The sequence below is a fragment of the Podarcis filfolensis genome (assembly GCF_964270895.1).
Source record: "Podarcis filfolensis genome assembly, chromosome: 9".
In the NCBI taxonomy this organism is placed as follows: domain Eukaryota; kingdom Metazoa; phylum Chordata; class Lepidosauria; order Squamata; family Lacertidae; genus Podarcis; species Podarcis filfolensis.
This window is the reverse complement of record NC_139610.1, coordinates 41,148,809-41,174,053: the sequence shown is the minus strand read 5'-3', so window position 1 is coordinate 41,174,053 and position 25,245 is coordinate 41,148,809. Positions and strand designations below refer to the sequence as shown.

At 40.3% G+C, this 25,245-nt stretch overlaps 1 protein-coding gene across 5 annotated transcripts in view; it reads right to left on the bottom strand.

The window, feature by feature from the left end:
- The window catches only part of ZNF827 (zinc finger protein 827), a 123,493-nt gene that overhangs the window by 71,765 nt on the left and 26,483 nt on the right, over nt 1-25,245 (bottom strand). For all 5 annotated transcript variants that reach the window (XM_083631016.1, XM_083631019.1, XM_083631020.1 and 2 more), the window contains exons 2-4: nt 12,064-13,074; nt 3,579-3,751; nt 1,023-1,494 (exon numbers count right to left, since the gene is read on the bottom strand). In XM_083631016.1, the coding sequence (XP_083487142.1) occupies nt 1,023-1,494; nt 3,579-3,751; nt 12,064-13,074 (1,656 nt within the window). The remainder of the gene's footprint in view (nt 1-1,022; nt 1,495-3,578; nt 3,752-12,063; nt 13,075-25,245) is intronic.

Here is a 25,245-nt window from a genome sequence, read left to right as displayed (position 1 = left end):
TGGAGCAGGGGAGACTTACCACTAAGCCCAATTCCTTTCAGGTCAGTCACATGATCTTGGAAATTGCACTGGAAAAAGGGTGCTGTCTATTTTAAAGGCTTGTTTTCCCTCTGCTGGGCTCAGGCCAACTCAGCTGGCAGTGGTCCCACTCCAGAGCTAAGTCTGGAATAGGGATAAATTTCACCGGAATATTTTATCCTGTGAATTACACTGGCTTCCTATAATTTGGATTGCTCTGCCCCTATAAATGCTTGAATTTGCTTTTTCTCTCCTGACTCCCAATTCTTTTTCCTTTTGTGTGCATCATTGGATTGTAAGCCCAAAGGCAGGGACTGTTTTATTACTGATCCTTGTAAGGCTCTGAAAACCTTTTCAGCTGAAATAAAAGCACCTGAAATAAATACATAAATTAGTTAGCCTTGAAAGTGCTCCAGGATTCCTTGTTGTTGTTGCACTATTAATGTAAATGCAAGGTGGGGAGACACCTGAGATCCATCGCCTCAAAATATAAAACAGGGACATAAAACTGAGGTGTCTTATATGAGTTGAGGAACTTCAGCCCACATCTCAAACACCCAAGAGTAGAGATGCTTGAAGAATTCAATCTTTGCCACTCACTATATGAAGTAACCTTAGATTCATGTGCCAACTGAAACTTAAATATTCACTTCTCTGAATATTGCAAGACAGTTCTCAGTTTTTATTATAAATTTATTCGGAATATTTCCAACCTGCTCTCTGTTAAATATAATCCCAGAGCGTGCTACAACATAATGCACATAATGCATAAGAATTCCAATCATGGGCATATTTACTTGGGACTCAATTCTATTGACCTTGGAGTCTCTGTGACCCTAGTTCCCGGTAACATTTAGAACTTATTCTGAGAGAAAAATATGAGTTAAATATGTCTTAAAACTTGTGTTTAAATACATACTTTGTAAGAATTTAACAGGGTGGCATAGTGAGTAAAAACATGAAAAAAGGGATGCAGACCAGAAGCAGAGTTTTGTCATCCTTACCTGAGAGCTTCATGAGAAAATCTGATGCCATCTTGACAGAGATGTCCTGGCTGAAAAGTGCCGACGCTGTATTGGTCACAAAGTCAATGGAGTCTTTTAGCTTTGTGTTGCTGGTGATTCTGTCAACAACACTGAGAGCGAAGGTTGGGGTGGAGGTGCTGCTGTCATCTTTGGGCTCTTCTTTTATTAGCAGAGGTGGGACAGTAGATCCAGCCACCTCAGGAGTTTTAGAGGTGGCCGCAGTCCCTGCGTGGTCTGTTGCCCCATCCATCTGCTGCCCCATTCTGGAGTTGTCACTTAGCAATGGCGACCCCTTGACATCCATTTCTGGGATCTCTTCCTTCACTTTGGCTTCTGTCCTCAGGAAGTGCTGGTGGCAGCGCATGTGGAGTTTGAGGCTGAAGTGGCGAGAGGAGGTAAATGGGCATAGCTGGCACTGAAATGTCTCTCCCCGGTCTTGATGTTGGTGAACCTGATTAAGCGGTTGATGATTAAGTAACAGTGACAACAACAGCAACAACATCTCTCAGACAAATAGCAGAAACTTATTTCAGACCAATACTGTGCATATCTCCTACTGGCTGCCTTCCTGCCTCCTTAGTGCTTATAGAGCTCAGTACATTTTATTTGCACATCTCAAAAGACCTTAACAAAGGAGGTCAGCATGATGAGCTGAGATTGACTCTCCTGTCTATATGTGACAATTTAATGATGAATATTTCACAGTACACATCTTTGTTCAGAGGTCACAGGTTAAAAGTCACAGAATTATTCAAGAGCAAGCTGCAAAGCACATTGCTTCTCAGATTAGTTCCAAAAGCAATTATGTCCTGTAATATATCTATCTATATCTATCTGTCATCTATCTATCTATCTATCTATCTATCTATCTATCTATCTATCTATCTATCTATCTCTGTGTGTATATAAGTGTGTGTTTGTGTGTGTGTTTACATACTGTAGGGAATAAAGACTAGGTCATAAGGACCGATTCACTGGAAAGAGAGAGAGAAAGTTCCAAGGAATCAGTCCTTATGACCTAGCCTTTATTCCCTACAGTGTATAAAACTCTAAGAACTCCATCCTTGGTCACGTTTACTTGTGAATAAATTCCATTGACTTTAGTGTATCTGTATCCCCAGTTCATGAGTTCTATTGATGCTGCCTTTCCAGTTGATGGCAGCCAGCATCTAAATCATGTTGATGGAGGAGGAGGAGGAGGAGGAACACAGCAGGGCTGGCATCGTTGCCAATCCATGCCAATGCAACATCTGCTCGATTCCAAACTATGTCCACAGTATATTTAGAGGGGAGATAAGTTAGAATACAGTGGTACCTCTGGTTACATACCTAATTCGTTCCAGAGGTCCGTTCTTAACCTGAAACTGATCTTAACATGAGCACCACTTTAGCTAATGGGGTCTCCCGCTGCAGCCACGCCACTGCTGCTGCGCGATTTCTGTTCTCATCCTGAAGCAAAGTTCTTAACCCGAGGTACTATTTCTGGGTTAGTGGAGTGTGTAACCTGAAGCGTATGTAACCTGAAGTGTATGTAACCCGAGGTACTACTGTATCTGTAAATTGTTGTTTATGTATTAGTGGCCAGGGAGATATCACTAAGTATTATATTGTTCCACTATAATTTCCCTAAGGACAGGTTTTTGAAAGAGATTCTTCAGACACTTTCCTTTTTTAAACAGTAGGGGGGATTGGTTATTTACTGATTGATAGGGATAATCTGAGCTCAGTCAGTAGAGAATGAGGCTTTTAAATCTCAGGGTAATGTGTTTGAGCACCATGTTGGGTGAAAGATTCCTGCATTGGACTGAATGACCCTTGTGGTCCCTTCCAACTCTACAATTCCATGACTCTACATAAAGTTTCTCTGTTTATTCTAGTGGCTCAATGGATCAGACAAAAATTTGTCACACAAAACGGGGTCCAATGTGCTGGAGTTGATCTATGTTAAAAATGTATCTCTCAACTTGACTGTAGTGTGATGATCAATGGTTTTTAGCAAATAAATCTGACTCTTTGATGGGCTGACTATTGGCCATTCTGGCTGGGCTCATAGAGGTTGGAATCCAACAGCATTTGGAAGGCCATGGGTTTCCCATCTCATGGATAATTACATTTTCGCCCTTATAATGTTATAAGTGACGTGTAGCTGTATGTACTAGACCAAGGCTCTTATCAAGAAAAGCTTGGCACAGACTGATATTTTGTGTTCGTTTAGGCACAAACATCTCACAGGGGACCTCTCTGAAAAATTATTGCAAAGCTTAGCTGCATGTATACAATCCCTTGCATGCAAGCAAATGGGTTTCCTGGATGGTGGCCAAACGTTGGCAAGTATTTGTTATAGATAGCAAGAAGGCTACTGCTTTCCCTGCCCAACCCCTATGCTGGAGAAAATGAATCCATTAAAATGGCACTAGAAAAAAAACCAAAAAAAACCCCACCACCATGCTGGATTTTATAGCGAGTGGGTTTTTAAAGAACTGCAATGACCTCATAGACTGGATTTCTTCAATTACTAGTATCCACTGACCTTACCTTCATGTGCGATTTTAGATTGTCCTTGCGTGCACAGCGAAATGGACACAAAGGGCATTGATGGCTTTTTAAGCCTGTATGTATAACCATGTGTCGCTTCCAGTAGCTCTTCCTTTTTATCACTAGGCCACAGATCGGACACTGGAAAGGTTTCCCACCTTCTTCTTCTGAGGCTTAGGATAAGGAGCAATAAAAAAATAAAGAAAACATCATTAAATTGTAGTGAACGTCTCTGCCTCTATCTAAATACAGTTTTGCAAATTTTATCCCTCTCCTGTGGAAATACCTCTTGGATGCTTTTCCTTAATGTTTTCATTCATCTCTGGGTACAGAACTTTTAGAACGTTGAATAATCATTTCCCTGGAATGGGGATTCTATGGGTCCAATGAAAGTGTTGCTGGCAATAGAGGACAAGTGTCCCATTCATACTTTGGTCAACCAGCAGAGGATGCTACTGTGCTTTACCTAGCCTCGTGAATATAATCCTGCAGCTAATTTTTTTTTTGCTTTTGACCTATGTAATACAGAGAAAGTACTTGGCTCTTTCTTTCTTTCACTTTCTTCCACTGAAGTATTCAAAGAAAAGGGAAGTGATTAAATTACACAGTAATCCACACCTCCTGAATGAAAGCAATACTGAGCACGACATACTGCATTTGCAATACTGATGCTGAGAGATTTTAGAGCCCCTGCTGCTGCGCAATTTCATTCTGGCTCAAGGAGACCACTGATGCCACTTCAGGATTCAGAGGCAACTCTGAGGTCATTATTTAATTCATTACTCAGTTTTACCTACACATTATGTCTAGAGCTTAATTTGAGCCCTAGAATCTGCTTTCATTGTGAGCAACCAGATAAAAATGGCTAATTCCCTTCCCAAACTGCTGCTCCTTTCTCATGGACATATGAGGGATGGAACTAAAGGTGTTTCTGGTTGAAGGAATCTTTCTGTCGGAAGAAGATTCCTTCCACGGGAAATAAAGGACCCATACATATTCTACTCAGATATAAAACAACTGACTTATTCTTCAAGCTGGTCCTCACCTAAGGGACCACGGCTATGTTTAAATGGTCACAAGACTTTTCATAGAAGACTTGACTTTTGCACCAAGAATTCACTTTAGCATTTCATTACAACTCCCCCATATTAATCCCTGGAATCCCCCCCTTTTTTTAAAAGTATCATATATTATATCTGAATGCTGCTCTTCACACCTGCTGGTTAAGCTAGAGAGAAAAGCGCCTTTGAACATAGAGCAATCAACCACAAAGCCACTACTTATGCATAATGTTAAAAGATGAGCCCAACAAACAATGGCTTGTTGTTAGAAGAATGAGCAAGTACGAGATTTGGACTCACACACTGCTCATTCCCTTTCCTCTTCCTTTACATGCAAGGGGAGGAAATGGGAAACTGTGGTTTGTTACAAGCCATGACTGGAAGCTTTAAATTTCCTCCCCTCACACTTTAAAGGAAGAGGAGTCCAAGGCTAACATTTGTTCATTCTTATAAAAAGAAACCACTGTTTGTCATAACTTCTGAATCAGGCCACTGAGTCAAAAGATATAATTTATAAACAGCCTTATGTCCCAGCACCTCAAAAATTAAGTGCTTCTTTTATAAATGTGGTCATCAGTCATTACTGATAGTGGGTGCTATCAAGGCAAGGTAAAGATTTTGCAACTTGTTGAAAATGCAAAGAGGAAGAGAGGATTCTGCCCACTGAGTTGACATAATCAACCATCTGACATTACACTGCAAATTCCTAGTCCTGTTATGAGAAAGTTTACAGTGTTACCTTGGAAACAGGAGATATTTCTGTGACTGCCGAAAGGATATCTGATTATTTTCAAAACTGCAAAAGTCAGTGGCGTTTTTCTTGTGATATTTAGGAATTATGTCCAGAATATTACAGCTCACTCCCTAATGTATTCATCAGCTGTTTTTCATCTTTGAGAACTCAAATGTCAATACTTTCTATGACTTGGAATGCAGTGATAAAACCTGCATGAACTTGTCATTTCCTGCTGCAGACTTTCTTGTAAAGATATAATTCAGCTGACTTTGCTAGAGCCCTACTGGATTGTTCATGTGTACTCTGAATCTGTTTCAGCAAATAAATAATTAAATACAGCACTCAAGTGTCCTGTGCTGAAACAGGTGAAATCAGTAACCTGCATAAGTGATGCAAATTAAGGAAATACATGCAAATCTGCTTCCTTATTTAATTTATTCTGCAACTTGGGTTAGGTGGGGGAGATGAGAAACAGAAAAGCTACAACAGAAAGCATTGAAACCCTGCCTTCAAACATCAGAAAGCCTGCTTAATCGCCAGTTTCTAAGATTTCACCAGATGTTGCGTACACGTCTTCAAATCCCAAAAGACTAGAAACTTTGGTTTTGTCTATAAAATATCAAAGCTTCCAGAGATTCTCAGGATGCTAAATTCTATGTTCAGTGCTGAATATACTGTGCGTATGTGCAATTTAAGTATATAAGCAATCCATCTTATTAGTTTAATAAAACAAGCATGGGGGGGGGAATGCACTTTTGTGTTCATGTGCTTTTCAAAAAAAATGCAAAGTTCTCTCACATTTCACATCATGTATGATACAATTTTTCCATCATGGCACTGAGAATTATAATCTGAAAACAATGCCAGAATTGTTGCTTTCTCACTAACAAATTCTCCATAAAATGGTAGATTAAGTAAAACTTATTTTCCTTGCATCCTGTCATACCATTCCAGATATGCTGGAATTGCCATCCCACTCACTCTGTTAATCAGGACACTGCTCTTTCCTACTTTTAAGTCTTTCCTCAAAATTTTATGCCTTTCCTGAATCACCTGATCCTCACTTTACCACAACTGCTATCTGAATATTCACAGCCAATTCCAACTTTTCAGATACAAATCCATGACCTAATCCTTGTTCAATAGACCATGAGCTATTTGATGTGGGATGGAGTGTGTATATACACCCACACACTGGGCAATGCCAGACCCACATTGTTGGTGCTAAAAATCAATGTGCAACAGTAGAAGCAACAGCAGCAGTAATAGTAGTGGTAGTGATATCAGTGAATTTTCTACTTATTTTTTCCACCTGAGCTCAAGTCCAACAGTCTGTCTGGCAATGTTGATCAGTGTTCCCCAACCTGATCCCCTGCAGATGTTTTAGGCTACAACTCCTATCATCTCCAGCCAGTGCAACCATTGCTACCAAAAAAGTAAGAGATAAAATATAAGCAAAGCCCACCTGTTCAGCCCACTTCTTAATTCCTTCCTATGCCAGTGTAAATCCAGTTCACCTTTAGACTAGGCTTGGATTGCGTGCCTCTTCAAATCCTACGCATGTTCACTTTGAAGTACGTCCCATTGTGTTCAATGGAGCTTATCCCTTAATAAGTCTGTTTGCAATCCTATGAACTCTTAAGAGAAGGTCCCACTGAACTCATTGGGACTTACTACTGAGTAAACATGCATTGGGTCCAGCTGAATAGCCACAACCTGCTCTGTAAGCAGCAGAGTTAATGTTTTTAGGTGTTTTTTATTCTAACCATCCACTTTAGAAAGTACATGTACCAGACAAAGCTTCCTCAAATTCGGCCCTCCAGATGTTTTTGGCCTACAACTCCCATGATCCCTAGCTAGCAGGACCAGTGGTCAGGGATGATGGGAACTGTAGTTTCAAAACATCTGGAGGGCCGAGTTTGAGGAAGCCTGTACCAGATATTTCCAGATGCCAGAAACATAACTGATCATATAGGAACTGGCACCACTTTCTCTTAACCATTTCTAAATGTGATTAAAATAAACCAGCTTTCTAAATGTGATTAAAATGCTGCTTCCCTCATAAGCAAATAATGTAAATGCCGAAGAAACACATCATGCTTGCCAATGGAAGTTTCCATCCCATTACTTGCTGGAGGGCAAGTGGCCTACAAGACAAATTTCCCCTAATATTTCAGTTCAGCTCTATAAAAACGTTGGGAGTATCCAAAGGCATTGCTTCGCTCACGAGAAAGAGCGTGGAATATTTATGTTCACATATGTTCAGAAGTGATCCCGCTGAATCAATCAGATCTATGATTCTGGGAACATGGCATTACGAGACTCAAAACCAGACTTATTCTACTAAAAAATTAGAAAGGATGTGTATATTGTAGAATAGCCTTTGCCAAAGCTGGTGCCCTCAAAATGTTTTGGACCACAGCATGTGCTGGCTGGGGCTGATGGGAGCTGTACTCCAGAAAATCGGGAGGGCACCAAGTAGGCAAAGGCTGCTGTAGAAAAACCACTATTTTTTTTTTTTTTTAAAAAGTCTAGACAGGATTCACAGAGCACAAAGCCTTTGGATAGCAGGACATATTCCTTATCCGTTACATTCCTTCCATCTTTTAAACGATGGAATCTTTTCAATATTTTAAAACAGAATTTTACTGAACAGTCTACTGATTGTTTTGTCCATTTCAATATTGCATTTTTACATGGTTGCAAATCTCCCCAGGACTTTTTGGTAAAGGGCAAGAAATCTAATAAACAACAACTACAACGGGCAGCTTTACATGGTATAGTTACTGATCTACCAGATATACGTACTTACATGAATTTTCCAAATGACTGGTACCCTTTCAACACAAAAGTTTCGGTGAACTCCACTTTCTCCATTCCCTTGCTTCCCAGTCCATATTTACATACCATTTGATTGCAATAAAACTTCAAACCAGTTTACAAAAACCTCACAACCCATTAAAATTATCCATAACAGACAATTAAAGGCAGATGAAAACACATTAACATCTATGTATTTGGATACAAACATTTTAAGCAGGTGCTGGAAAGGGTACAAGCAGAGGCACCTGCCTAATGTCAATAGGCAGGGAGCTGCAAAGTGTAGGTGCTAAGCATGTGTTGTAGTAATCCAACCTGCTTGGACTACTGTGGTCAAGCTCTCCCAATCCAGGAATAGCTGCAGCTGTCACACGAGTCACAACTGGTAAAAGGTGCTACTAGCCCCTGAGGCTACCTGGACCTCTAGTGACAAAGCTGGATCCAGAAGCACCTCAGACTGCATCCCTGCTCCTTCAGGGGCAGTAGACCCCTATTGGTGCAGGCAATTAATCACTTTCTCAGACACAGGAAGCGTTTGCCCATGGTGCCTCCACCTTGCCAGGATTCAAGCTCAGTCTACTTAACGATAAAGCTTAAGACAAGGATATCTAAAAGGTCATCTCACCCCCTACATGCCCAACCGACCACTGCATTCTTCAGCAGAGGGCATCCTATGGATACTAGGCAGAAGGCCTTCTCAGTAGCGGTGCCCGCCCTGTGGAACGCCCTTTCATCAAATGTCAAATGGATAAACAACTATATGAAGACATCTTAGAAGACATTTGAAGGCAGCTTTCAGCGGATGGCCCAGTCGGATGGGCAGAATATAAATAATCAAATTGTTGCTGTTTTTGTCATCCTACCATGAGGTCCACCTTGCACGATGTTGGAATTGGGTTTTTAGTGTGCCCTTTGGAACTACATTTCAGGCAGGTGCCTTCACTATTTTCCTTTTGGCACCTATTGAAGGCATTCTCCTTTCAACAAGCCTTCTAAGTGGAGATCTTCATTCCAGTTAGCCTCTGCATTGGATTTGAATTGATTTTATTTATGTTGTTCTTTTAAAATGCTTTATATAGATACTTGTGATTTTATAAAATTGTTTTTATATATGCAATTGTTTATATTGTTTTATAGAATTGTAAATCCCTTTGGGATACTTTATGTGTAGCAATGCATAAATGAAATAATTATAATGATACCCTATTAGAAAAATACCATATCTGGCTGTGCTGATGGTTCAATAGTGCTGACCCACGTTCCTGTATCTGACTCAGTATCTATTCCACAAACATGGAAGCAGAGGAAGAAGAAGCGTGAATGACGCTTCCTCTCTTGCTGCTTCTTCGGGATTCTGCAACCATTAGACTGTAAATGCTAATGGTGATAAAAAGAAGCAAATTCTTCATCTATTTGAGCCATTCTTTACCCAGCCATATAGTAAATGAGAAATGCTGCCGATATAATCCTTGAGGGAAATCACATTTATCTTAATGGCAACTGGACAGGACTCATGGCTATATGAGCAGGAGGTCTACAAAAATAACAAAGAAAGCTTCAAAAAATGAAATGTACTGTGTATGCCATAAATATACAGAATGCCATAAAACTATGGTTTTGAAAAGAATCAAAGGAATGCATGAGATTTATTTCCACTGCGATTATACTCAGTTTCTACACTCAGCTCAATTGCTCAAAATTTTCTTCTTCCCAAAACATGTATTAACGGTGACCTCTTTCTGCAAGCGGTACCATTTTTGCAGCTGTGACAAACACTGCAGAGTACCGTGTGCCTAAAAAACAGCCCAACTCCTCTTTAAAAACAAAGAAGAAAAAGGTAAAGGATTATTATTCATCTGATTATCATCTAGTTAACTATTTTCAAGTCAAACAAGGAAGCAAAGTAATACTTCTGAAGATCAGTTGCTGGAAATGGCAGGAGGGGAGAATGCCCTTGTGCTCAGGTCCTGCTTGCGTGCGTCCCAGAGGCACCTGGCTAGCCCCTGGAGGAACAGGATGCTGGAGTAGATGGGCCATTGGCCTGATCCAGCAGGCCGTTAGGCTCCTGTTAAGTGTCCAACAAACAGTCAAGTCTGTGTAAGATGTTTCCAAAGCAACACCAAAAATATGTATTGTAAACTTATTTGATTTTTACCTAGAGCTTCATAAATGGCCTGTTAATACACAACAGGCTGTGTGTGACCTTAAGAATGTAACAACTGGACCTGAGATTCCGGAAAACATGGACTTATACAAAGGAAAATGGGTTCTCTTGGAGAGGCTCAAAAGCTATCTTGACTCTTGAAGTTATGTTAGTGGGCCTAGAAGTCTCCCATTGCCACCCAGCAAGTTATATTTTGTTTGTTTCTCCTTTTTTACTTGTTCCCCACAAAGTTTGATTTGGTTTTATTATTTGTACCCCACTTTTCTGTTTGGGGAGATGCAGATCAGCTTAAAAATACTAAAACCTATGTAATGAACATTCATTGCATGCTATGGATGGTACTCCATTTGGATGGTTTTATTAATTATTATTATTATTACTCTACCGACTAGTCTAGGCTTGGTGGAGAATCAAACTTTACTACAAGCCACTAGACCATGTTCTCTACAGTGTCATGAATGTTCTCTGCAAAGTTTACCCAGGATCTGAAAGCCTGTGGCAATCTAGTTCCACTGCTCTCATTGAGCATTGCTGCTTGCTACTCCAAAAAGTCTTCTTTCTTTGTTTTTTTTTTAAAAAGCATGCTAACAATATTAAATGATTAAATGTTAACTTTCTTTGAACTACAACAATATTTCCATGGAAACAAAAATATGGGATGCGTATGCTAAAGAATAAATTAGAATTCATATATATCTCATTACTTATCATCTATGATTTAAAATGTTTATCTGTTGTTTGCTAGCAGAAGTATCTTCGGGCAAACAACTGAATTCTGCCCTTTCGGACTAAAGCAGTAAAGTGGTAAAAATAAGGATAGATAGATTCTATGGAGCATAATTAGGAAAAACCTGTTCATTTTCTTCTGCCTAGTGATATGGTTAACCTCATTTGTAACAGTTAAATGTGATTTTTGTAGCATTTGCAGCACCTGTAGGCACTCCGTCCTCAAAGGAAGAAGAGAACAACCTATACGGGCTTTAAACCTCTTGCTTTGCAAATAGGGTGTAACCCTGTTCAGCCATTTGGAATCCTTGTTTCATCAAGAAGGGAGATGGCACCTTATGCCTGACAAACATACATTCATCTGAAGCTGTGAAAAGAGCCTAAAGGAAAGGTGGAGAACCTGAAGCCATCCAGATGTTGTGAGATGTACAACTCCCATTATCCCTAAACACTGACCATGCTGGTTGGGGCTGATGGGAGTTGGTTCAGCAACATCTGGAGGGTCACAGGTTCCCCCATCCTTGGCCTAAAGTGTATGCAAGCACGGTCCCTTCCATGGCTGGAGGAACCTTGCTTTTCTATTTACTATACACAAACTGAACAGGATGAGAAGCTGACAAGGTGAGGGAGATGTCGTATGGCATTTGGCTGCTATTAAAATGCATCCTAGCCTCTTTTAAGTAAAAAAATCACACATTCACTGATATGTGCTATCTAACAAGAACTCTTTTATCTCCTCCCCTAAAAATGTTTTTAAAACTATTTTTAAATTTGGTTTGGATAATGAGCCCAGATTTCAGAGAGAACTGTATTAAACACCAGTTTCCTTTCAAACACGCAGGAGGCTAAGGACTCTGATCCGTCACATACATTATTTTAACTGCCTTCTGCTTCATTGTGTTTCCTTAACGCACTGAAACAATGCAGAACTGAAAATGCGTACGATGCTTTAACTCTCAGCAGAATGACAGCTCATACCTGGATTAGAGGTTTTAGAACTTCTTCCTTTAGGGGCTGGGAGTAACAATAATTCCAAAGACTGCGGTGGAGTTACTTTCTCTTGCTTCATATCCGAAAGCTGCAGGGGATCTTCTGCAACCAGTGACTTTTTCTTCTCAGCCAAAAGACTGCCTGCAGCTCTTGCAGCGACCTCCTTGAGAAGGGCTGCTGAAGAAGTCATTGAGGCGAGAGAAAGAAAAGAGCTAGCTGGCGGTGGGTGGTCCTGACCAGGAGTCATGCTTCTCTCACTGACTTTCTTTGATAGCGCGGCTAAGGTGGAGCTTGCAGACTGGGAACTAAATGGCGAAGAAAAGGTTTCAAACCTGATAGGATCTTCAGTTCGAGAAAGCGACTTGTCCTGAAGGACTGCATTGGCAGCTGCTTTCAACTTTAGGATGGCTGAGTCCGGAGACAAACTGCAAGATGGCGCCGAGTTGGGCAGCCACTTGCCTTGATTCCATATAAACCGGTTGTTGGCGCCATATTGGTCATTATGTTCCTGTTTTTCAGCCAGCTTTCTAGCAAGGACACTTAGCTGCTGAGCATGATGCGTAGGTGGAGAAAAGGAGATGTTTGAGCCAAGATTTACAGGGGACTCAACCCTGCCGTTAACTGCAACACTAGTGTCTAGCTTGAGAGAACCAGCCTCCAGCAGACGTCTCAGGTTACTACTCAGTGGCTTATTGGGGCCAGGAGTGTCATCTTCACATGCAGAAGACACACCGGGGGAAAGGTGTTCTTTATTCTGTAACACGTCCCTCAGAGCCTCGTTCTCAACAGCTGCTAGCTCCAGGGTGTTGCTGCTAGGAGTTGCACTCCCCAGGGAAGTGTCTGGAGATGTGGACTGTTCTTGGATCCTATCCTCAAAGGATAATTTGAAGTTCTCCTGGACTTCTCCATAGGATGCTTCTGATGGGGTTTCCGAAGAGTTTCCAAACCAGTGATCTTCCTCACTAAGCTCACCTTCAGCTTCTTCCTGCCGGGTACCATCTGTGGAGAATCAAAGGGAATCACTTTCATTTCAAGTTCTGTCCAAGTTAAGTGTATCTATAGGACTCAGTGAGGTCCTATGAAGTTAACAAAAAGATTCTCAATAAACATTAGTTTGATACAACTTTAGCACCAACTATGTTACGTTTTCAGCATATTTTTAAAACCTATTTCCTCACCCAGAGATTCCAATACCACTGATACTGATTTGGCATATACCGCCAATCACAGTGTATTGCACTGAATATCGGTACTTCAATTGTAGATTGTTTCATACAGAAACCCCATGAGTTACACAATTAACTTGTGCATATTCAGCTATACATGCTTGGCAAAAAAAATAAAAATAAAAAGGGGGCAGAAAGGGGGTAAGCATCCAGGAAAAAAAGACGTTGGCAATCCGACCTCCAATTGAACCAAATATGTTCCAGCTATATGTGACTTTGGCTTTAGGCACAATCTTCGGAACATAGCCCCCACGTAAGTTGTGGGGCTTACTGTAATGTGTTTTACTATTTTTACATGCTGCTTTGGATATTACACAAGAGAAAATTTTCAGTATGTGATATAGGAAAAAGCAGAGAACACTCATCCTTTAGGGCTTTGATGTAACCATTTGTATGCTTGACTTGAGAAATAAGGACAAGCAAATGTATTTGCAATATGACTATCACAGTTAGCCATTATAGCTCCATCAGCACTATGCATTTGAAGTAGTATTATGCCACTTTAAACAGTCGCAGCTCCCTCCCCAAAGCATTCTGGGAGCTGTAGTTTGTTAAGGGCGCTGAGAGTTGTTAGGAACCCCTTTCCACTCACAAAGCTACAATTCTCATATTTCATAATTAATCCCACTTCCCAGGGACCTCTTTCTTTACTTATATTCAGACATGACATGAAAGATTTTGGACCCCACCCAGAAATTGTACATAGTTCAATCCGGCATAATGCCACTTAACTGCTAAATATTAAGATTTATGACTATGTGGCGTTTATTTCTATTTTTTTTTTTATAATATATTTATTGAAGTTTTCAAATAAAGCATATATTAGATAAGCACCACTTATCATTGTCCATTTAACATCTCTCAATTGTTACATGGGACTCCCCCACACCTCCCGCATACACTTACATCATTATTAAATTAATTTCAAACAAATTATCATTTAACTCATCTTAATTAATAATCTTAATTTGGTTTGACATATAATTCAGCCTTAAATCTAATTTAATGGTAGACAATTGTCTGCACTGGCATCCAATTCAGCACTCAGCCAAATTACAATATTTTTGTAAATAAATCTTAAATTTCCTCCAGTCTTCTTCCATCCTTTCTTCTCCCTGGTCTCGAATTCTGCCGGTCATCTCGGCTAATTGCATATAGTCCATCAGTTGCATCTGCCATTCTTCCACAGTGGGTAGCTCCTGAGTTTTCCAATTCTTGGCAATTAATATTCTTGCTGCTGTTGTTGCGTACAAAAAGAATGTTCTGTCCTTTTTTAACACACTCTGGCCGACAATACCCAGGAGAAAGGCCTCTGATTTCTTAGTAAAGGTGTATTTAAACACCTTTTTTAATTCATTATATATCTTCTCCCAAAAGGCCTTCACTCTAGGGCAGGTCCACCAGAGGTGAAAAAATGTTCCTTCATTTTCCTTACATTTCCAACATTTGCTATCAGACGAATGGTATATTTTAGCCAGTTTAACAGGGGTCATGTACCATCTATACATCATTTTCATCACATTTTCCTTCAACGCATTACATGCAGTGAAGTTCAGCCCAGAGGTCCACAACCTTTCCCAATCTTCAAACATAATATTATACCCAATATCCTGCGCCCATTTTATCATTGTTGATTTTACCATTTCGTCATGTGTGTTCCATTTCAGCAGCAAGTTATACATTCTTGAAAGTACCTTAGTCTTAGGTTCTAACAGTTCAGTTTCTAACTTTGACTTTTCCACTTGGAATCCTAGCTTTTTGTCATTTTTAAACACTTCTTTAATCTGAGCATAGTGTAACCAGTCTCGCACTTTGTCTCTCATCTTTTCTAAACTCTGCAATTTCCAGTTGTCACCATCCTTTTCTATTATCTCCCAATATTTTGGCCAGTTGGCCTCCATATTGGCTCTTTTCCGAGCCTTAGCCTCCAGGGGTGACAGCCACCTCGGAGTTTTATTCTCCAGTAAGTCTTTATATTTTGTCCAGACATTAAAAACTGATTTTCTGACAATATGGTTCTTGAAGGCCTTATTTATCTTAGCTTTATCATACCATAAATATGCATGCCATCCAAACGCATTATTAAAACCTTCCAAATCCAAGACATCCGTATCTTCAAGAAGTAACCAATCTTTTAACCAGCAGAAAGCTGCAGCTTCATAATACAACTTTAAATCTGGCAGGGCAAAGCCCCCTCTTTCTTTCGCATCTGTTAATATTTTAAATTTGATTCTGGGCTTTTTGCCCTGCCAGACAAATTTAGAAATATCTTTCTGCCACTTCCGGAAGCACTCTGTCTTGTCTACAATCTGCAGTGTCTGAAACAAAAATAACATTTTTGGCAATACATTCATCTTGATGGCAGCTATTCGGCCTAACAAAGAAAGTTTTAGTCTTGACCAACTATCCAAGTCTCTCTTAATCTCTGACCAACATTTTTCATAATTATCTTTAAATAAACTCAGATTTTTTGCTGTTATGTTTACCCCTAGGTATTTAACTTTTTTAACCACATTTAGTTCTGTCTCTTTCTGAAGCTGTTCCAACTCAATATCTGTCACGTTTTTCCCCAAAACTTTAGTTTTTTGCTTATTTAACTTAAATCCTGCCACTCGACCAAAGTTTTGAATCAGTTGTAGTACTCTTTTCAAACTAGACTCCGGCTCCTGTAATGTCAGAACTAGGTCATCTGCAAAAGCTTTAAGTTTATATTGTTTCGCTCCGACCTGAATCCCTTCCACCAACCGGTCCCCCCTAATCATATTCAGGAGCACTTCCAGAACCGAAATAAACAGTAATGGGGAAATCGGGCAGCCTTGTCGTGTACCTTTTTCAATTTTAAACTCTTCTGTAACCACATTGTTAACTATCAGTTTAGCCTTTTGTTCTGAATATATTGCCTCAATCCCGTTCTCAAACCCCCGTCCCACTCCCATTTCTTTTAAATTCCCCTTCATAAATTTCCAAGATATGTTGTCAAAGGCTTTCTCCGCGTCTATAAAAATTAAAACTGCTTTAGTGTTTATGTTTGTTTGTAAAAGTTCCAATATGTCTATGATGTTCCTTGTGTTAGTAAACATATGTCTGCCCGGGAGAAAGTGTGGCGTTTATTTCTAAATCATTGTATCAGGCTCCAAGAACATGGATTTATCTCTCCCTGCTCCCAGTCTAAAATAAAAAGCAAGTCAGTTCTTCCTTGGAAGAGAAAGAAACTAGCTGTTTCATAAGATTGTAGTCTAAAGGGGGGGGGAGTTAAAATGAAGAGCACTTCCAATAGAACTGTCATTTTTCAATTGAAAATTGTTTGCTTCTTTAACCACATTTTCTCATCACTGGCAGTTCTAACATATCTTCTCCCTCCCAAGAACTGACTGGCAGTGTTTAAAGGGCAGTGACCCTGGATTGCTCTTGCTCACAACAGGCATTCAGAGAGATACAGATATGGCCAAGGACTTTTTTGTGCACCAGGCTGGCCAATCAAAATGCAGTAAAGAACAATAGTAACATTAAAATTAAATGGATGCTATCTCTTCTTGCCAGATACCTTTAATAGCAGGATTGCTTTAAGAAGAGAACATCTCATACAATAAAAAGAATCATGGAAATACTATACTACCATGAGTCACCAAGAATATTTGGGGGAAGGTAGAATCTAATGACATGAATACTGTGATGATACAGTAAATTAAAGCGGTTTAAAAGATCACTCTAGTAACATTAATGGCCGAATACCTGGATACAGAATTATTAGCTGAGCCCATTTATACTTCCACCAAACATACAAAACATCTGTCTCAGACAATTAACAGAATCAATTAATAATAAGCAGAACTCTGAAGAACAGCAAAATAACATGTCCCATTTAGATGTTTGCAGAATTGCAATTTAAATGCTATGAGAGATCCAGTTAGTTGTTGCTAGTGTGTGGCAGGGGGAAATTTTGTTTCAAGTAGTATGAAGTGTCCTAAGTTCTAATCTGTGGGTTGTATCCAACTAAATTATACTCACGAGTAGACCCACTGAAATTAGCAGCCCTACATTAGTCATGTCTGTTAGTTTTACTGGGTCTGCTCTTCCTAGGATTAACATTTGATACAATACTGGATCTGGAAGCCCTCTGGAACCAATGGACAAGAAGGATGGGTCCACAGGAAAGAAGCTGCCTGTTATGGATGGGGACTGGGCAAAGAGGAGAGAGGAATCATCATCCTGAGGTGGACTATGTGCTCTGCATGCAGAAGGTCCAAGGCTCAAACACTGGCATTGCCAAATAAAAGGATCAGGTAGCACGTGATGTGAAAGACCTCTGCAGTTCTAGATTAGGCAGATACATAGCCCAACCTGGTATGAGGCAGCTTCATAGGAGCTATGGACAACACCCTACTTCTTCTCATAACTGACAGTCCAAGATATAACCTGGAGGTATATGAGGCTCAAGGTATGATCTGCTGCCGTGTGAGGCCAACACCTTACTGAAGGTCTGAGTTGGGTCACTGCATAGATGGGAACCATGTCTATGCTGCTTTGGGTTCCATGATGAATGGAAGTGCAGTATAGTGTAATAAAATAAAATAAAAACCATCCACATACCCCACCTTGAAGAAGCCCACAGGCTACTGTAAGGAGCAAATGTTTGTTTGGGAAACATTGTTTTTTGAAGGTTACAATTTTTAAAAGGCAAAACCACCGCCTTTAACAAGGACTGGTGAACCCCGAGATGAAAGCTTCACTTTAACTTTGTACTCATTCCAATAAATAATAAAGAAAAACTAGCTGTTCCCTGGTTCAATACATTCAACAGCCTGTAATCAGTTTTGAAGCTGGAACCTGACCTGACCTCATCCTCTAATCAGCTTCTTAAAACACCACCTCGTCTCCCCAGCCCAACGAAGAGTCTCCTCCTCCTCAGAACTGTATTGAAAACCTTTGTGGGCCCTCAAAATGGACACAAGAGTACTTCAACCTCATAATAATGTTGAGCCATGAAGAATACAATGCCCTTTATAATTTTTTTTAAGGCCACTCAGATTAAAACATCAATGCACTTGGATGCAAGCAACATTTTTTTTTTAGTGCAGCTACTCATTTAAACCTGCCAAGGTCGCCAAGGCAACTAGATTGCAGTCTCTCTTCCAGGGGAGAAAGAAGGTGCAGAGAGCACTGACTTGTAAGAAGAGTGCGCAAGCGTGTTCCATCATGCACCAGCAATATTCAGCAAAGTTGAAGAGTTACTGTGCAATCTGCCTGAGAGGCAAACCCATACCTAGTTAAATACAAAGATGAGGGAAGCCTATTTTGCTTGTTTAAAATGCACCTGGGGGGGTGAAAGTCAGAGGACTAGTTGGCTTGCAAACTGGACTCACCTGGAGCAGTTGGTTCTGTGGCCATTTTTGTATGTGCCTGTTCTCTGCATATGCACAATGGCCTAGACTGCACAGCATGTGAAGCTGCCTTATACAGCACTAGATCATTGGTCCATATTGCCCAGCATTGTCTACTGACTGTAGGTCACCAAGGCTTCAGGCAGAGGCCTTCCTCAGCCCTAGTTCTAAGATCTTTTATCTCAAGGATGGGGAGTCCTATTCAGCCCAAGGGCCATATTCCTTTCTGGGCAATCATCTGAGGGCCACATGCCGCTGGTGGGTGTGCCCAGAGGTAAAAGTCAGTGGAGCACGCAGATTTAATTTTATCTTTACCGTATGCTAGTTTCCACACACATTCTTTATCCAAGTGAACAAAAAGCCAAGTCCAGCCACACAAAAACACTCAAGGAGGGTGTAAAGTAGGAAGTGCTATTTTTCTAAAAAAAGAAGTGTCGGAGCTCACCATGAACTTTTCCCTTGTTCTCTTAGAATGGCAATGGTGCCCACCTGAGAGGTGTCGGAGTTCTTGTGAGCTCCAGATGGAAAAAAAGCCTGGACAGAGAGGCCTGAAGTCTACTTTTGCCCCTAGAACTGATGGTCCTCCTCATTTTATTTGGACATGGCATAGATTCACTGATGCTAGGACCTTGGGCATGCACAGGCTGTGCCACTGAACTCTGTGTGGCTCCCTAAACCAACGTGTGGGGAATTGCTGAATGGGTGGTTCTATCATGTGACAAGAGGAAGCAATGCCCAACCCTATGGTTCTATTATTAGCAAATCAGTTCCAAGAATACTTCACAAAAATAAACAAGGAAGTCTCTAAAGAAACACAGGCCAACAACTTGGTTCATTTCTTCATCTGAAAGGATGCCTTTCTACTTGATATATACCACTATCTCCTATAGCAATCCAAGCTAACTTTCACATAGCCAACATATTATTCGTCACACACACACACACACACACACACACACACACTTCTAAGGCTGATAGATCAGCCAATTATCTGCTTCCCAGAATTTTATTTGTCTTCTGTTTTTTATCTGTACATTATCAATACCTATTACAAGAAGATATCGTTTTAAATTATCAAGACAGTCTTAAATTACCAGGACAGGCTCAATGCAATTACAATTGGCTTATTAGGAAAAGCATTATAAAAATAAATCTGTACCTTTATATTAGAACGCTTACTCATAAGAAATTTATTTTCCATTACCAGAAGAATGCTGTTGTTTTGTAGGGAGTCTGTAAGTAGGTGATATTATTCTATAGCCCTGGTACACCAGGTTGCCATTGCCAATGTAATCATAAGAACTGCAGTTGCAGAAACTGTAGTTGCAGAAACTAAAACTAACACTCATTACACTTTGGCTGTGTCCTTGGACAATGCACTGCCATCCACCCATCACATCACTGCACACCTATACTATGCTCCCTTTCTACACAGTGAATACTTTCCTGACTTTCCCTCAATGGGGAATACTTCTACAACCTTTGAGTGTGGGCACCTACATTTCTAATTTTTTGACAATGTGCATCGCCAAAGAAGAGGACAAAAAAAGGTGCAGCCGATGTGCATAAAATTTGCAGCTGCTGATTAATATGCAGAAATTCACATTTAAAAGGACTATGCTCTAAATAGAAATAACAGTACATTTCACCATAGCAGGGAAGAATGTGTGGCAAAGTGCTGCCAACTGTTGATGATCAACTTCAAGCTTCCTGATCTCCCCTTTTCTGTTTCATTATCTTTAAGCTGGACACAGACCAGGCAGCCCTTCAAACAGAGTATTCCTTCAAAGAGAGGGCTGTCCTCTGCAAAGTAGGACATGTGGCAACTCTACAGCCTGTTGGATAACAGGAATGCTACACCAGCACCCAGTTATTTGCTAAATCTCACCTTGTATAACCAACTGATCACTGCTCTCTGCAAGAAAGGGCATCATCCTCCAGATACCATCTTATCAGGAGGTCTCTTCCACGCTGTGCCAGAATCTGTGGCAGCAGCACCTACTTTTTAGAAGTCCTTCCTGTTGCATATCAGTCAGGCACTACTTCTATTGTCTCTTTGGCACCTGTTGAATACTTTCTTCTTTAAATCATCTTGTGATGTCTCTGTTTTCCCCAACTGCTGAGTAGTCATTGATTGCACAAAATGGTTCCTTTGTTCACAGTAGCCCACGTGCCCACACCACCAAAGCACCCACTTTCAGGCTTCTAGTTCTTTAGATGTGGGGGGCAGAATGAGGAAAGCCCTCTGATAAGACCCATGCTGCCCCTTCATGGGGTTACATACTTCTAATGGTATGTCATGGCCGACTGCAGAGCAAAGCCCTAGTCACGTGTTGGTCACATGAAATGTGTGAATAAAGGGAAGTGGAAAGCCCTGCATGTGACATTGCATATCCTACACTCTCACTCCCTAACTCAGTATGTTTGGTGAAGGTTGGAAGAGGGAGCTAGCTGTGCTCATGTAGGGGATCCATTAGGATACACAAGTTGGTGTAGGAGCAACGCTGCCATGCCCAGCCAACAAAACTTAAGGGATGGAATCATACTCCGAGTTGCGTGTGGCCTTGACTTCATCAGCACTAATTATGTACAGGCAACTTATAGGAATGGACATACCACTACAGTATGTCCTCAAGGAGACAGAAAATACCACAAAACAGCTTGAGTTCTCTTTGGCATATCTAGAATCATACGAGTCTCAACTTCAAAGAAAAATAAATATTTTTCCCCTCTTGGGAAAATAGCTAGAATCCATATGTTCTAGCTTAATCTCCGAGAATGTATCCTTTAAAGTTTATATCTGTTTTATGGGTGGGCAGTGAAACTGGAGCACAGTGTTGCAAGGTTTGATTACCTGACCACTTGAACTAAAAGAATATTGATCTTCCACAAAAAAGAAGTATACCTCTCTTTTAAAAATTTTTTGATGCATTTTAGAATAATTTCATTTTGTCATGAAGCTGGCAAAACTTTTCATTAGGGAAAATAAAATAAAAATCAACATAAAAAACCACTAGTATGTACTAAACAGTTGTTTATGGTCTCTAGTTAGGCACCATTATGTTGTGCCAACATCATTCTTATTTTATCTTAAGACTGTTTTGCCTCTAAAATCCATGCAACTTACTATGAAATGCATAAAACTAGAACTGGTTTTGAAAAGAAGAGGCAAAAGGTACTGAGTAATGATTTGCGGCTCCCCATAGCTCAGGTGACAGAGCATGAGACTCTCAATCGCAGGGTTGTGGAATCAAGCCCCATGGCGAGCAAAAAGATTCCTGCAATGCAAAGGGGCCACACCTTGCAGCAGCTTGTATTCAGCCTGTAATGTCTGGCTGTGGTCTGCAATCCAAGGATAACTGGGTTGCCTGTCTTTGGGTAAATACTGCTCTTCCTGGAGCCCACACTTTTTGTTGTTTTGCCAGCACAAATAAAAATGCTTTACCATGCTTCTTTGGATACTGAAGCTCTTGTTTTCATGGGTCTATCGAATAGAAAGCTCTGTTAAAATGAGGATAAACTATAAAGCATGCCTCTAAGATAGAATCAACACTCAAAAGAAGTCAATGCAATCAGGAAGGGGCTCTGAATTGATTTTAACATTCCTACATATGTAATAATAGTGAGCTCATTCTCTGAGTGTAGATGCTTATGTCACCCAAATGGCCCTTTCCATGCACAAGAGGCTCAGTAGGCTCAGAGATATCCTAAGGTTTGCAAGAGCACATACACACCTTTTTGGGGGGGAAGTGGAAATCAAAGAGAAAAAACAAAACTGCCAAATGAGAAAGGGCTTCAGTGGCCAAATAATGCAAGACTGACTTTTAAGGCAAAGAAAGAGAACACTACAGTAGGTGGTAAGGAAAGGAATGGGGGAATTCTGGAAAAAGACATGGCTTGAACAAGAGTCTTCTAAACTGCAACATTCTGTTGCAAGTCCTGTGAATACTACGGTGTCCACATTTTGGAAGCTGGGGAACCAATATGGTTTCCTTTCCTTGCAGGCATCAGTAAAAGCAATTTAAAGTACCCTAGCTATCACTTTCAAAAACACAAACATATGGAGTGTTGGCAGCTTCTATTAAAGGCTTAGACATCAGATAAAGGCAGAAGTAATAAAGGGAGTTTTAGGAGTCAGGATATCGCTTCTGCATTTTTTTCTGCCCTCAGCCACCCCCCTGCCCTGGACTCTCTTGTTCTGCCCACCAATTGCTCCAAACTGTTCTGTGAGTTTCAATGTTACTTCCTCAATCCCATAAACAAAGGGAAAGAATACTTTTCAAATTCTGCAATGCTGTTCACATACACTCTGCAGTACAATACAGTGGTACCTCGGGTTACATACGCTTCAGGTTACAGACTCCACTAAATAGTGGAGAAATAGTGCTTCAGGTTAAGAACTTTGCTTCAGGATGAGAACAGAAATCGTGTTCCGGTGGCGTGGCAGCAGCAGGAGGCCCCATTAGCTAAAGTGGTGCTTCAGGTTAAGAACAGTTTCAGGTTAAGTACGGACCTCTGGAACGAATTAAGTACTTAACCCAAGGTACCACTGTAATATAATTGATTAGGCTTATGCATATATATTTTTGCAAAATGTCTTCCTATTGCAGAATTTGGATTATTAGTAATATTTAGGTCACAGTTCTAGGCCCTCTGGCCATGTTCCAATGAGGTAAGGTACACCCACACTAAAAGCTTTCTGGACATTTCCTTTTCTGCAGCTAACAGCAAACCACAAGGCAATTTTTAAACTCAAGGAAATTTAAAAGTGGATTTTGGGTTTTGGCAAAGGATATGCCAAACAGGAAGCAGCTAGGAAAAAATGTCTGTTGCAGGCACACATCTGGTATGCATGAGCCTGCGGATCACTAACTCACCCATCCTGGACTACAAATCAGTGGCTCACAACTGTTAGGATTTGGTTGTGGACCATCAAGGTAATGGCAGCAGATGTAGAAGACATTAGTTCTGTGAAGAGGTCATGTTGAGTAACTGGTCATAGGAATGAGCATATAGCAACCTATTCATTGCTGAATGTACTTGTGTTCAGAGAACCTGTGTTGGTACTGCATCTTCACTGGGTTCCAAGTTATTATTATTTATTAAATTTGTATACCGCCCTTCATCCGAAGATCCCAAGGCAGTTCACAACAGAAAAGTACAAAATGAGAAAACGATTTATCATCAAACAACTATGTAGAACAGTGAAATTGTGTTGACCATTGTTGACCATTAGCACTGCCTTCTTCCACAAAGTGGCCAACTTAGTTGTCTCTGGGAAGCCAAAAGCAGGATGTGAAGACAACAGCTTTCTCCTTATGTTATTTCTCAACCATTTGTATTCAGAGGCATTCTGCTGCTGAACTTGGAAATAGACTTTATACCTTTATACCATCATGACTAGCAGTCACTGATAGCCTGATCCACTATGAACTTGTCTCATCCTTTTTTAATCTAAGTTGGTGCTATTACTACATCTAGCAAATTCCATAACTATGCACTTTGTGAAGAAGTCTTTCCTTCTGCCTTCACGGGATGCTTCCTGATTCTAGTTTTATGAGAGAGGGAGAAACTTCTCTATTCACTTTCCCCACACCATGTATACATAATTATATAAACATTGGTCCCCCCCTTACTCACCTCCCTCCCCCCCAAATTAAGAAGCTCCAAAACATTGTAATCTTTCCCTTCTGCGATCCCTGATAATCTTGCTCCCCCTTTTCTGTCCTGTTTCTAGATCAGCAATATTCTTGTTGAGACTAAGCAGTGGTATAATAGCATTATGACCCTGGCAGTTTTATTTTCAATTGCTTTCCTAAAATGGATAGTCCTGATCAATGACAAAATAGACAGGTCTTTTGATTGTAAAAAAAAAGTAAGAAATTAAGTATGTTATATGAAACTACTGAACATATCTAAAAACAAAAAAAAGTTTTAAAGTTTATGCTTAGCTGTTCATTCATTCAATTTATACCTCACTCCATTCCAAGAGCTGTGAACGACAACCATGGTGTCATAAGGAGAAGAAACACTTACGATAGGGCAAAACTTTTGTCCAAGCTGTTTCACAATTCTTAATGATGTTTACAGTGCTTACATCAGAGGTCAGGCAGAAAAAAAATATGATTTCACTTATGTGTCGGCAGTACTCAAACATTAACAGGTGACATAAGAGCACAGGCACAGCAGATCTAACAAAGCTGATTTATTGTTGCTTTCAATTGCTTTGTGCCTAGTTTTGTGAGTTGTAATGTTCACTGCTATATTTAGTATGCACTGCGCACCTGATTGACCACTTACAATGCATATGTGAGATCTCTCTCTCCTGCTCACTCGATGTACTTCAAATATGGCACTGTTCCCAGGGGTTCAGGGAAAAGGTTTCCAGTTGTCTTTCTGCCTTTAGTTTGCAAGCATACTCCTATTCCCATAAATGTCAGCGAAATCTACCTTTTAATAATTCTGATGGCCATATCGCAACTTATATTTCACTGTATTAGCAATACTTCCCCAAAAGGTATGATGATACAAAGTCAAAAGGGAAGGTTTGAGATTTTTGTTTT